Source organism: Procambarus clarkii, chromosome 33, assembly GCF_040958095.1.
Source record: "Procambarus clarkii isolate CNS0578487 chromosome 33, FALCON_Pclarkii_2.0, whole genome shotgun sequence".
NCBI classification, from domain to species: domain Eukaryota; kingdom Metazoa; phylum Arthropoda; class Malacostraca; order Decapoda; family Cambaridae; genus Procambarus; species Procambarus clarkii.
The window spans coordinates 34,150,652-34,164,631 of record NC_091182.1 but is presented as its reverse complement, the minus strand read 5'-3'; the positions used below and the strand labels follow the sequence as shown (position 1 = coordinate 34,164,631).

Sequence of the window (13,980 nt, the reverse complement as noted above, 5' to 3'; positions counted from 1 at the left end):
CCCGCGGCTCCGCCTTTTTCCTGGGCTCGGAGGGGCTGCTTATGTTCTGCCTCGCGGTCTCGCCTCCGGTTGGTGGTCGGGTGGCTTCGTGGTTGGTGTCCCACCTGCGTGCTTCTCTTGGCGGCAGTATGGGGTATTTTGGCGGTCCTTCCTTTTCCTGTCCCTTCTTAGGTGTTTACTCTTGTTGGCTTGGTTTACTCTCGGCTTGGTTTTCTGGTGGGGGTTGGGGGCCGTCGTCTTGCCGCATACTGTCGCCTCTTTTCGTGCGGCGCGGGCGGAGCCGCTTCAGCTTGCTTTCGGTCTTGGTGTTGCTTCTGCACCGTTAGTCAGCTGTCTTGTGCGTCGTTTCACCTCCGGCCTGTTCGTGCGCCGCTTGCACCATCCTGGTCTCTGGTCAGCGTGCTCTGTCTTCTCCTCGGTTGGTAGTGCCCCTTCGGTTTTAGCGTTTTGGTTGTTTGGTGGCAGCAGTCTCCATCTTTTCTGGTGCGGGGTGGGGCTGCTGCATTCTGGAGGGGTCCAGGGTTTGTTGGTGCTTCATTGGTCGGGCCGGGGGTGTGTCTTTTTGTGTTCAGTGGCGGCCCTCCGCTGTTGTTTGCTTGCCACGGCGTTTGGGTCCGGAGCGCGTTTTGCGTTGATCCGGTTCTGTTCTTCCCGGGTGGTCAGCCATGTTCTTGTGGCTAAGCTGCCTGTGTTCTTCCCTCATGCCTGTGGCGTTCGTGGCTTCGCTGCTCTCGCTGCCGTCTGGGCGACGTGGCCTTGCTGCTCGTGGTTCTCGTGTTGTTCCCGGGATTTTCGGGGCTGTGGCGCCTTGGGTTGGCGTTTGCTGCCAGTTGTCTCGCCTCCTTGGGGGGTGCGTGGTGTCCGCCTCCCGGTTCTGTCCCTTTGACCTTCCTCTGTGGGTAGTTAGCTCCGGGGAGCCGACGGGGCTCCCCCCAGAAAACCAGCGTTGAATGTAATGAAACGCCATTTTTTGGGTGAGACCCGGAGGCTCCCCGGCAACCCTCCCTCCCTCCGGTCGGCGTTTTTCGCGTGTTTTGACATCCAGCCTCAGAACTGATGGGTGGATAGCCGGCGTGGGAGGTCTGGGGCTCCCCCTTCCCCCTTCCGGGGAGGGGGGAGCTGCGCAGACAGCGGCGCGGTGATGTATGACGTCATGCTAGTTTCCTTGTTTTTTGTTGAAGAGTTCTATCCACTAGTTCGGCTTTAGGTAGCAATTTTCACCAGAATAGGGGTTTGTTTTGGAATGCTTACCTTTCTGGATGCTTGACCCGGTCGATGGCAGACATAGAATGCTTCCAACCACACGGGGGTTTCTATAGGCCATTGCTCCCCATGCCTCTCTGAGGGGGCCAGGTTCTGGCTCGTGGTCCCGGGTAGGCCCTAGAACTCCATACACATGACTGATGCCAAAGTCTGACATTAGCATATCAGCCGGTAAAGCTCCGGGGAGCCTCCGGGTCTCACCCAAAAAATGGCGTTTCATTACATTCAACGCTGGTTATTTGATTCAATGAAATCTTTCTTAAAATTTCCAGGACCCAATGTTTGATAGTGACTTCGAATTTTGGTTGGAAGAGGAAAACAAATTCCTTAATGTTGCTGTTTGGAGTAGGAACATTTCCTCATCAAAGCAAGACAGTGATTCTGGGTCTTTTGATAAAGGTAAAGATAGCAAAGATAAAATCAAGTCCAAGGAAAATGAGAGAGAAAGAAAAAGAAGTAGAGACAGTGATAAGTTCAAGAACCGGGAGGAGAAAGTGACGGCAGGTCTGACCGACGACACACTTACAGGTTACCTGAACATCCCACTTATATCTCTGATCCCCGAGACAACTCTCAACACCCAAGGACACGTCATCAAAATACTCACTCTGAACCCTCCACATCCTAAGTGTCCTGAAGTGTCCTCTGACCCACTTATCCCACATAAAGGTTTCAACCCTAGCCTGTGCTATGGAGACATGATGCTCTCACTAACTTACCAACCTCAAGACAGGTAAATACCTTTGAGTATGTACTTATAATACATTGTGTTATATCATGTTTTTTATTAATCAGTTGCTCTATTCTCCATGTAAGTGTTTACATACATTCCTTAAGGGTATATCCTAGGTCACTTCCCAAGCCATGGCCAAGGTCCACCCAGGGTACTGCTTACTGTGCTTCACAATGACAAGGAACTTTTCAAATAGTCATGCCCTTCAAGAAAGATTTGGAATCACCAGGATTGCCAAACATGTCTTCTACTAACCACTTAGCTAACTACCCTTTGTTGCCCTCTATAACTGTTGCCATTATAAGATGGCGACACTAGCTACCACAAAGAGAGTCTTAACCACTGCACTGCGCAAAACGACAAATGCTGTTAGTTGAGTTTTTTTTTTTTTAATTAGGCTATATTTTAATGCTTTTTAATGTTTCATCACTCTTTGTGTTTTGAAATACAAATGGTTGAGTTTGGAAACATTTTGCATTAAGTTTACCTGAACATTTATAAAAACAACAAAAATATGTCCTTAACAATTGCACTATGAAGCTTTTGCCAAAAACAGGTGTGCAGTGCAGGGGTTAAGAAGTAGGTAAACTTTCCTCAAAGTCTGGCATAGACCTACTTCATGCAAGATATGCAGAGGCTAACTTAGTTAAGTTGTCTAGTTTTCCTTGAGACTTAATCTCTGTGCAGGGATTTTATAGTTTGTGTTCACTTCATAGCTTGGTGCCCAGTCATTTGTATGTATCTGACTGCAGCAGTCTACTTCAGTTTTTATTCAGGGTTCTCTTTCCTGTTACACTCAACATTCTCTTTTCCGTACACCTCGGGGCCTGACTGTGATTGGATATGTAGTCATGTCTGGATAAGTAGTTGAATTTCCCCCAGGTACGAAAAATAATAATTTTATGTACAAAAGTATGTAACAATACATTATTGTTTCACTAGATACTTCAAACAAAACACCACAAAATATTGGTACAGTAACAGTAACAATAAATATGGGCACTCATCAAGTGTCCAGATGTTTCTCCACATTTGATATAATGATGGATTGGTGAGTATGGTGTTAATTGAAGATGGAAGTAGATGTTGGGGGTTGCATCACTGGAGCCAGCAGTTTGGTCTCTAGACCAGGTGCTCCGTTTTCTGTCTTCTACTTGGTTTATTGTGTCCCCTTCCATTTCAAATTGCTTTACAAGACTCTTTTTCCTAGTCTATTTGGCTTCCAGTTGCCTCACTGGTGAACTTCATGCTCTTCTTTGGTGCCAGAGTTTTTGTTTCTTTGGTCCTGGGGGTTTATTTGTTCATTTCCAGCTGGCCCCTTCTTTTCTGGCAAAGAATGAGTCGGTTTGTTTCTAAAGGAGTTGGTTGATTGTTGATGCTTGGTTGGTTCGACCAAGAGTGCATCATGTTTTGTGTCGGGTGGTGGCTCTCCATCGCTACTTTCGTGCCACCACTTCTGTGTCGGTGGAAGCCTTGTAGGTTGATCCTGTTTCCTGGGTCCCTTGTTCTAAGGCTAGCATTTCTCAGGTCATCTGCAGTATCATTGAGTCTAGCCAGCCTGCGGTCTAACCTCATGCCTGCGGTTCATTCTGAACTTGTCCTGTATGAACCCCTGGGTTTCTTGTCCCGCTTTCGGATGACAACTCTGTCTCGGGTTCGACTTCTGTTGGAGCCGGGCTCTTGGATGGTTTCCCTGGACCTCAAGGACGCTTGTTGGCACGTCCCGATTCATCCAGGGTTCAGGGACTGGCTCGGGTTTGTTGTGGGGTGTCTTGGTTACCGCTTTCGTTGTCTCCCATTCGGGGTTGAACCTGGCTCCTTGCTTGTTCACACACCTCACCCAGATTGTGATGTTCCATCTGCATCTTTGAGGTGTTCGGGTGTTGGCCTATCTTGATGACTGACTGGTCTGGGCTCTCAGTCAGTACACGTGTCTGCTCGCCAGGGATTTGGTTCTTTCCCAGCTTGTAGGGTTCAGGTTCCTGGTGAACTGGCGGAAATCCTATCTGGTCCCCTCCAAGGTTCGGACTTGGCTGGGTCTTGTGTGGCACTCTCGGATTGCTTCCTTGTCTCTCCCTCCAGAGTCTCTCCTTTGGGTGTGGTCCTGCATGTGCTTGTTTTGGGAGGGGGGGGGGGGGCTTCTGGGTCACACAGGGGTTGCTCGAGGGTCTGTGCGGGAGTCTGAACTTTACGATGATAGTTTACCTGCCGGGTCAGGTTTCGCTTCATTGGCTGTTCTGGTTCCTTTCATCCCTTCCGCCTCTCTTGCGATCGCTGGGTTTGGCCCCCGGGGACTTTGTGTTGGCTGCTGCATCGCCTGTTTCCTCTGAGTTTTTCGGGGTTCAGTGCCTTGGTGCCTACCCGAGCCCTCACTCAATGTGTTCACAGATGCGTCGTCTCTCGGCTGGGGCTTTGTGACCACTGCTCACCAGGCCGGCCAGGGGCGGTAGGATTCGTCCTTTCGTTGGGCCCACAGCACGGTGCGGGAGTTTGCGGCAGTGTGGTTTTTGCTTCGGAGTGTTTGGCTCACCTGCGGATCGACGATCCGACTTTATTCAGACTGCTCCCTGGTAGTTCATTGCCTGAACCGAGGGGGTTCGATGTGGTCCTTGGCTCTTTGGGGCTGGTCACTTCGGGTGACTCGTCTGCTGAGTTCTCAGGGTTTGGCTCTCCTGGTGGTTTACGTCTGGGATGTGTTCAATCTCCTGGCAGACAGCCTGTCCTGGTTCATTCCCCTGTCCACAGAATGAACGGTCGACACCAACTCGTCCAGTTGATTCTGCCAGACGTTTGGGCACCCGGAGGTGGACCTCTTCGCGTCGGTCGGCATGATCGAGGCGTCTTCCGTCATATGTGGCGCCCTTCCCAGACTGCGAGGTCGTCGGAGTCGATGCCTTTCAGCAGGACTCGTTAAGGTGGGGGTTCCTGTACCTCTTTCCCCCAGTTAAGCTGTTGTTCCAGGTCCTGGCTCGCTTGGAGACTTACCAGGGAAGAGTAGTCCTCTTGGTCCCCATGGTGGTTGGCCCAGCCTTTGTTTCAGGTGCTGCTTGCTCGGTGTCCAAACCCAAGAGGTTTTTCCGCAGCTCCGCCTTTTTCAGCAGATCAGTCCGGTCCGTTGCGTGACTGGTTCGACCTTCTCCACGAGTTTTCACATTTGGTCTTTTTTGACTCTTAGTGTATCACCATCTGTATGGTGATCAGGTGGCTTCTTTGATGGTGTCACACCTGCGGGCTTTGTCTCATCAGCAGTATGAAGTTTCCTGGCGGTCTTTCCGGTTCTTTTTGTCTCTCCATCGCTGTATTTCACTTTTGGTTAAGGTTGTTTTGTCCTTTCTCTCGTGGCTGTTTCAGGACCGTCATCTTATGCCGAATTCTGTTGCCTTGTATTGTGCGGCATTGGCGGTGCCACTGCAGCTTACTTTCGGTATTGATGTTACGTCTGCACCATTTCGCAAGCTCAGGCGTTGTTTTGCCTCCGCCCTGCCCATGCACTGCCTGAGCCGTACTGGTCTTTGGACAGACAGCTCTCCTATTTGTCTTCTCCTCCATTTGTTGTGGCCCCTTTGGTTTAGGATTGTTTTTCTAAGGCTCTTTTCTTGTTGGCATTGGCCTCTGGGGGTTGGGTTTAGGAGCTTCATGCTCTCCTCTGGTGCAGGGGTTTATGCTCTTTTGGTCAAAGTGATAGGTTCATTCATTTGCAGCTGTCTCCTTTTCTGGCGAAGAATGAGATGGCTGCTTTCCGGAGGGGTCCTTGGGTTATTGATGTTTGGTTGGTCAGGCCAGGGGTGCATCATGTATTGTGTTTGGTTGCGGATCTCTGCTGTTTTTTGTGCGCCGCGGCCTCTGTGACTGGGGACGCGCTTTGGGTTGATCCAGTTTCCCTTCTTCCCTGTTCTAGGGTTCAGGTCTCTCAGGTTGTTTGCACAGTTATTCGGTTTGCACGGTTTTTTCACCTGTGCCCATGATGTTCGTAAGTTTGCTGCGTTGGCTGCCGTCTTCGGTAACATACCCTGGGCTGACATTCAGGCACGGGGTTTTCGGTGGTCGAACAGGGTCCTGGCTGCACACTACGTCATAAATGTTCCTAGGCCTAGTTGAGCCTGTGTCACTTTGGAACGGTGGCTGCAGCCTGTCTCGACTTAGAGTTGAGGTGAGAGCACCGACCGCCTCCCGGGTAAGTCCCTCTAGTTTTTGTCTATGGTAATGTAGCTCTGGGGTGCCGAAGGGGATCCTCCCAGAAAACCAGCATTGAATGTAATGAAATGACATTTTCTGGGTGAGACCTGGAGGCTCCCCACAGCCCCCACTCCTCCCAGTCGGCAATTTTTTGCGTGTTTTGACATTGAGCCTCGAACTAAAGGATGGATCGCTGGTGCTGTGGGTCTGGGGCTTCCAATTTCCCCTCCCAGGGAGGGGGAAGCTGCACAGACATGCGGCGTAGCTCGTGTGATATCATGCTCATTTGCTCGTTTTCATTTGGGGAGTTCTGTCCACTCGTTTGTTTATTGTAGTTGTTTTAACCAGAAGAGGGGTTTGTTTTGAGGCGCTTACTTTTCTGGGTGCCTGGCCCGGTCAATGGCAGACATATAATGCTCCAAATTCCATGTGCATTTCTATAGGCCATTGCTCCTCATGCCTCTCTGAGGGGGGGCTAGGGTCTGGCTTGTGGTCCCCGGTAGGCCTGGAACTCCATTCCTACTGACTTATGCCAAAGTCTAATGATACACATATCAGCCTGGATAGCTCCTGGGAGCATTCGGGTTTCACCCAGAAAATGGTGTTTCATTACATTCAACGCTGGTTGTTTTGTTATGCTTACCTTTCTGGGTGCCTAACCTCAGTCAATGGCAGATAAGGAAAACCCCCCAACCATATAGGGGTTTTCAAGGGCCATTACTCCCTGTGCCTCTCTGAGGGGGGCCAGGTTCTGGCTTGTGGTCCCCGGTAGGCTGAACTCCATAGACTAATTCCCCAGTCTAATAATTTGCATATTAGCTGGATAGCTCCAGGGAGCCTCCTGGGCTCACCCAGTAAATGGCGTTTCATTACATTCAGCGCAGGTTTTATACATCTGGAATAACGTCAGAGTGCTCGATGAGGTGGACTGTGTTATGGTGCAGATGTTGCAGTCTGGAAGCTGGAGAGGTTGGTGGCTGATAAACCAATCTGCAGTTTACAGACATGCTCCTAAGGGATCTAACTGGTGCCAAAGAAGGCTTTTAAATGCTTTTTCAGCAATTTAGCTGGATGGTATTCTCCAGTGATCCCTAGTACCATTATGACCCCTGCAAGGATGTTTTAAAAGTTCCCTGTGGTGCCAATACTGTGGATGTCATTCTTTGTGGAATTGTGTTTTATATGATGATCATATAATTCTGCTCAGAAATACACATTTCATATTCTCTCAAAGCCTATTTAGTTATTTAGACAATGACATAATTATAAGAAATGTTTATTATAGATTGATTTAATACACAGTATGCATTTTTCCTTTACCCATTCTGAATTGTTGTATTGTGATGTCTCTATCCCACTGACAATTACTACTGTATTTGTTTCTCCAATAATCAGTAACACTCCCTGTATTACTTAACATTTATGTATTTTCCACCATAGTTAAATCCTTTTCCTTTTCTTTTCACGTTTCAATAGGATCCTTTAATTACATTTCTAATTTTACAAGAACATTATAATTGAAATACTGAAAGGTGTACTTTATTCTACATTGTTAGTTTATTCATTAGAGTATAATGGGAGAGATCCATAATATATGTGGCACAGGCCTGATAAATAACAAACATTACAGTGTAATTACCTAAGTGTAGTTACAAGATGAGAACAACGCTCATGGTGTCCTGTCTTTCCGGTACTCTTTGTCATATAACACTTTGAAACTACTGACGGTCTTGGCCTCCACCACCTTTTCACCTAACTTGTTCCAACCATCTGCTATTCGGTTTCTGAAAGTGAATTTTCTTACATTTCTTTGGCAGCTTTGTTTAGTTAGTTTAAATCTATGACCTCTTGTTCTTGAAGTTCCAGGTCTCAGAAATTCTTCTCCATAAATTTTATCGATTCCCATTATTATTTTGTAGGTAGTGATCATATCACCTCTTTTTCTTCTAACTTCTAGTTTTGGCATATTTAATGCCTGTAACCTCTCCTTGTACCTCTTGTCCTTCAGTTCTGGGAGCCATTTAGTTGCATGGTTTTGCACCTTTTCCAGTTTGTTGATGTGCTTCTTGAGATATGTGCACCATACAACCACTTCATATTCCAGCTTTGGTCCAACAAATATTGTGAACAATTTCTTTAGTATTTCTCCATCCATGTAATTAAAAGCAATTCTGAAGTTAGAAAGTGTAGCATAGGCTCCTTGCACGATGTTCTTAATGTGGTCCTCAGGTGATAGTTTTGTCTAAAACCACTCCTAGGTCTCTTTCTGTAACAGAATTCTTTAAAGATTTCTTACATAATATATAGGTTGTGTGGGGTTTATGTTCTCCTATTCCACATTTCATAACACGACTTTTATTCACATTAAATTCAATTTGGCAAGTGGTGCTCCGTACACTTACTTTGTACAGGTCTTTTTGATGGGCATAACAATCATCTAAATTTCTTATCTTCCCTAGTATCTTAGTATAATCAGCAAACATGTTCATATAATTCTGTATTCCATCTGGTAGATTCAGGGATTGAACTGAACACTGTGGTACTCCATTTGTGTCATTTCTCCAGTTCGATATATTGCCTCTGATTACTGCCCTTATTTTTCTTTCAGTTATTACAATTTTCATCCATGTTAGAAGGCTACCCGACACTCTTATATGTTCCAGTTTCCAGAACAACCTCTTTTTGTGGAATTCTGTCAAAAGCCTTTTTTAGTTCCAGAGAGATGCAGTCAACCCAACCATCTCTTTCCTGTAAAATCTCTCTGGCTCGATCATAGAAACTAAGCAAATTCGTTACATAGTATCTTCCAGATCGAAAACCATACTGTTGGTCTGATATTATATCGTTTTTCTCCAGGTGTTCTACCCATTTAGTTTTAATTATTTTTTTTCAATATTTTGACTATTACACTTATCAATAATACAGGTCTCTAATTGAGGGGGGGGTCATCCCTGCTGCCACTTTTGTAGATTGAAACTATGTTAGCCTTTTTCCACATATCTGCTAGGACTCCTGTACACAGGGATGCCTGAAAAATCGGTTGAAGTGGAATGCTGAGCTTGGGTGCTCATTTTTTCGGAACCCATGGTGAAACTCCATCTGGGCGAACTGCTTTGTTCTTTCTTAGCTCCTTGAGCATTTGTTCACTTTGTCTCTAGACACCTGTATGTTGTTCTCTGGAATTCTTATTGTGTCTAGTTTTCTGAAGATTTAGTTTTGTACAAACACACTTGGGAACTGTTTGTTTAATGTTTCACACATTTCCTTTACACTCTCTGTGAATCTGTTTCCCATTTTCAACCTCTGAATATTATCCTTTACATGTAATTTGCTGTTGATGAATTTATAGAAAAGGCCTGGATTTATTTTACATTTGTCTACTATTCCTTTCTCAAAACTTCTTTCTTCCTCTCTCCTCACCGCTGTGTTGTTGTTTCTCGCTTCTTTGTATCGCTGGTATGTTTGGGGGTTTGGCCTCTTGCTATATTGATTCCATTTTTGTGTCTTGATCTATGGCCGTCGTGCAATTTCTGTTGAACCAATCCTGTTTCCTAGTTCTGCATCTCTGCTTAGGGATAAATTTTGTTGTGCCTTTATCATATACTTCACAAAACTTGACTTACATCTCATTTACTTCCTTGCCTTACAGCAAATCTTTCCTGTCAAATTCCTTAAAGAAATTTCTTAGTTCTCCATAATGCCTTCTCCTGAAATCAGGTTTTAAAACTGCTTCAACTTCTTCATTTCCTTCTAAATTATTATGCAGTGCATACTTTATTCCCCAAAAGACCTGTCACTTTTACCCAAGGGAGGAAGGTACTGAATGTCAAATATCTCTTCCTCTTTCCTGGTGAATATTAAATCCAGCATAGAGGGAACATTCCCTTCCCTCATCCTTGTAGCTTATTTAATGTGTTGATACATGAATATTTCCAGGATGAGGTTTACGAATCTACAGGTCCAAAGGTCCTCTGTTCTTGCTTCATGTGCCTCCCAGTCAATGGATTTCAAGTTGAAGTCGCCAACTACAAACAGTCGTGATCTACCTTCATCAGCTCTCGCTATAATCTCACTCATTATTGTTCTAAGACCCTCTTTTTTATTATCCAGCTCCTCCTTTGTCCATGTGTTACATGGCTGTGGACTGTATGCATTTATGATTATTAGTTTATCATCCTGATTGCAGATCTCCAGTGCTGTCATGTCAACTTCTCGTAGATTAGCAATCTTTGTTTCATTAACTTTAGGGTTTCTTTCACCAGCACGGCAACACCTCCACCTTTCTTAATTTTATGTCCTGCCTCCATACTGAGTAGCCCCTTGGGGATATGGTCTCATTTGAAATATCATCTTCAAGTTTTTGTCACCTTGAGTGCAACAATGTCTGGCATCTGCAAGTGTATTACTTCATTTAACTCCAGTATCTTTGATCTCACTCCATCTATATTAGTGTATCCAGTTTGGCACACCCCTAAGTTCACAGCAGCAGCAGGAAATGGCTCCCAAACTGTTTACTGACCCACATGAATTTCCTGAATATTATGACCCCAAAGAGACCAACATCTAAATCCTCAGGCAAGAGTAACTCAGACAAGAATCATTATTATTACTCCAGCTCTCAGCCCTTGCTCATCCTGTGGCTCACTACTCACATACACACACACACACACACTTGGGGGCCTCGTAGCCTGGTGGATAGCACGCAGGACTCGTAATTCTGTGGCGCAGGTTCGATTCCCGCACGAGGCAGAAACAAATAGGCAAAGTTTCTTTCACCCTTAATGCCCCTGTTACCTAGCAGTAAATAGGTATCTGGGAGTTAGTCAGCTGTCACGGGCTGCTTCCTGGTGTGTGTGTGTGTGTGTGTGTGGTGTGGGAAAAAAAAAAGTAGTTAGTAAAGTTGATTGACAGTTGAGAGGCGGGCCGAAAGAGCAAAGCTCAACCCCCGCAAACACAACTAGGTGAATATACTGCCTCCCCAACTTTCTTTCTTCTATTCAAGGGTGGAAGGAACTCTGGGACTAGGTCTCACCTGTACCAATCCACTGCTCAGTGAGGGATTAAAAGTTGATCTGTAATGCATGCAATCTTAGGTTGATTCCTGTGATTGCAAAACATTAGTTTCCTACTTACATTTGATACCTATGTTCACCAAGCAGTAAATGAGTACCTGGCAGTTAGGTAACTATTGTAGATTACTTCTTGGGAAGATGTCAGTGGTTTACCTAAGATGACCTTAATAAGCCTAACAAGCTTCCTGTTCGCACCAATGAGAAATAAAAAAGATTTCACTGCCCCATTCTCATCCAAATGCAAACATAATGCAGTGCTAACCTCTTCTCTCTCTAACACATTTCCCTATTGTACATTAAAACAAAATCTGTTTTGAGTTTAGATAAGTTCAGGTATTTAAATATTGTATCTTTACCCAGATGTGAAGCCACTGGAAAGGGAACTGTTGAAAAAACAGCAATCTCAGAAGATGAAAGTTTCACTGATGGAACAGTTTCTGAAGAAGATGATATTTTAAGTGTGCAAGAGATTGTAGAGGATCGCAACCATGATTTCAAGAGAACTCATTTTAATTCAGCCACGCAGTGTGACTTTTGTAAGAAGAAGGTACATAAATTTTATCTGATTTCCTATTTATGGTTTAAAGGATGATTGAAGCTCATGGTGTCCCATCTAGCATATACCATTTGTTGTATTTACTCTTGAAATTATCTACATTTTGTGTGTATTTTGTGCTCTGTCTTCTCTTCTTACTGTTGCTATATTTGAATTAGAGTATATTTTAACCCTCATTAACTCTTGTCTATATTATTTTCTTATTGTATTTGTAAATATGGATGACAAAATACACTGTGTTGGAGGACTCTTAAATTTTAAACTATATAATAAAAACATGCAATGATGACGTATAGAAAACCCTACATTCCCCAAACCTAACTCTCACATACTGGCAGATGTTCAGTCATTATATTTCCTTTTACTGCTCCAATATTCTTCCTCCTCAACATCTCATACAAGCCTTAATATGCTTCACAGCTCACTTTGTACTCAGCCTAACTAATTATTCCACTCTTTCTTACCTGTGTTATATATCTGCTCACAGTCTTGTATCACATACCACTCTCAATTAGTGCATTTCAGTAGCCCAAACTCTGGAATAGTCACTTCTCTGCTTCCACTCAAAAGGTAAGAGTCTCTGCTTTCTCCATTTCATTTTCTTTATAGTTTATGTACCATAAATTTCTGCCACGAACTTTCCATATTCTTGTAATGTTCAACTTATGTTCTTCTGACAGTTACCCGAGTCTACTATGTTTTATTAAGCAAATATCACATCATGCCAAGTCACATTACCCTTTCAAATACAATCAAATTTAGCAGTCCCCATGGTGCAGTGGTAAGACACATGCCTGGCGTTTTGCGAGCGCTTTGGCTTGGGTTTGTATCCTGGCCGGGGAAAATTGACCGGGCACCAGTCCTTAACTGTAGCCTCTGTTCACCCAGCAGTGAATGAGGATCTGGTTGTTAAATGATTCAGCGGGGTCGTATTCCATGAAAAATTAGGATTAAAGACCTGCCTGAAATGCTACGCGTGCTAGTGGCTTTACAAAAAAGTAAAAACTCTTGTCTATTAATAAACATGTAACTCAAAAATCCCATCACAAACAAGTGTGATATAATTTATCTAGAGTTTTAAATGTATCATCACCCACCTTTTGTTTTTCATTTTATTTAATATTTAAATAAAAATGGAATGCCTTTTTCTGTACAAGTCTAAATAGTAATAACTGTATTAATTTGTTTATTTTTAGATCTGGTTGAAAGATGCATACCAATGTGGAGAATGTGGGATAATTTGCCATAAAAAGTGTATGGTAAAATGTGAACAAGAAACCGTTTGTGATGCTGCGGGCCTTCGGTACAGAGATTCTCAAAAAACTGATGCCAAAGATAGCCGGGACAGCAAGGAAATGCCTCCAGAAATTATAACCACAGCTGTAGCAGGTACAGGTGGTGATAACAGTAGCCCAGGAAATACCCCACCTGCATCACCTCAAGTAAGTAATTCTGTTAGTCATGCTCGCTGAGAGCTTTCAGTGTGCAACTGCTAACAGCCGATGCTAGTGTTTATTGCCTAAATTCCATGTGACAAATTTGTTTTTCTTATGTTATTGATAATCAGACATTTGAACTATAATGTCATAAATGATACAAGTCAAGTTATTAAGAAATATTTTATAAAAATTGTAGCCGCCTTCTACTGCCTATTCATATATTTCAGACATTTAAAGTTTACTATATACTTTACTTTCTCTTACAAACATCTTAAGGGTTGGAATTAAGTATGTGAGTAAACAAAATCCCATCAGACAAGTCAACTGACATTCCGTCTTTTGATATGCCCAAACTTTCTCTGCTTTTTATAAAGACTCAAATGTTAATGGAGTTTAAATAACAGATATACTGTATTGTTGTTAGTATATGATTTGTTAATTAGAATATAATCTGTATTATTTGAAATACAGTATACCTAAAATTTTAACTAATTTTCAACTTTTTTAAGTGTTAACGTATTAGTAGACTTATCGTTTGAATTACAGGGAGGCCCCCAACTATGAATTGGTTAAGGTTAATGAAAAGTTCTGGTTAAGGTTAGTAAGGTTAGTTAGGTAACCTTTAAAGTTAAGGTTAATGGGTTAAGTTCTGAAAAGATGTTTGTAAAACATTTGCTCGGAACATGGATGAGATTTCCCATAGGAACAATGCTATCAATGAGGGGATCTGTTCCCAGACCA

The 13,980-nt window shown here is 43.8% G+C and overlaps 1 protein-coding gene across 3 annotated transcripts in view; it reads left to right on the top strand.

The window, feature by feature from the left end:
* The window catches only part of LOC138370890 (PDZ domain-containing protein 8-like), a 213,436-nt gene that overhangs the window by 82,507 nt on the left and 116,949 nt on the right, over positions 1 to 13,980 (top strand). For all 3 annotated transcript variants that reach the window (XM_069335534.1, XM_069335533.1, XM_069335532.1), the window contains exons 11-13: positions 1,536 to 1,996; positions 11,605 to 11,791; positions 12,997 to 13,242. In XM_069335534.1, the coding sequence (XP_069191635.1) occupies positions 1,536 to 1,996; positions 11,605 to 11,791; positions 12,997 to 13,242 (894 nt within the window). The remainder of the gene's footprint in view (positions 1 to 1,535; positions 1,997 to 11,604; positions 11,792 to 12,996; positions 13,243 to 13,980) is intronic.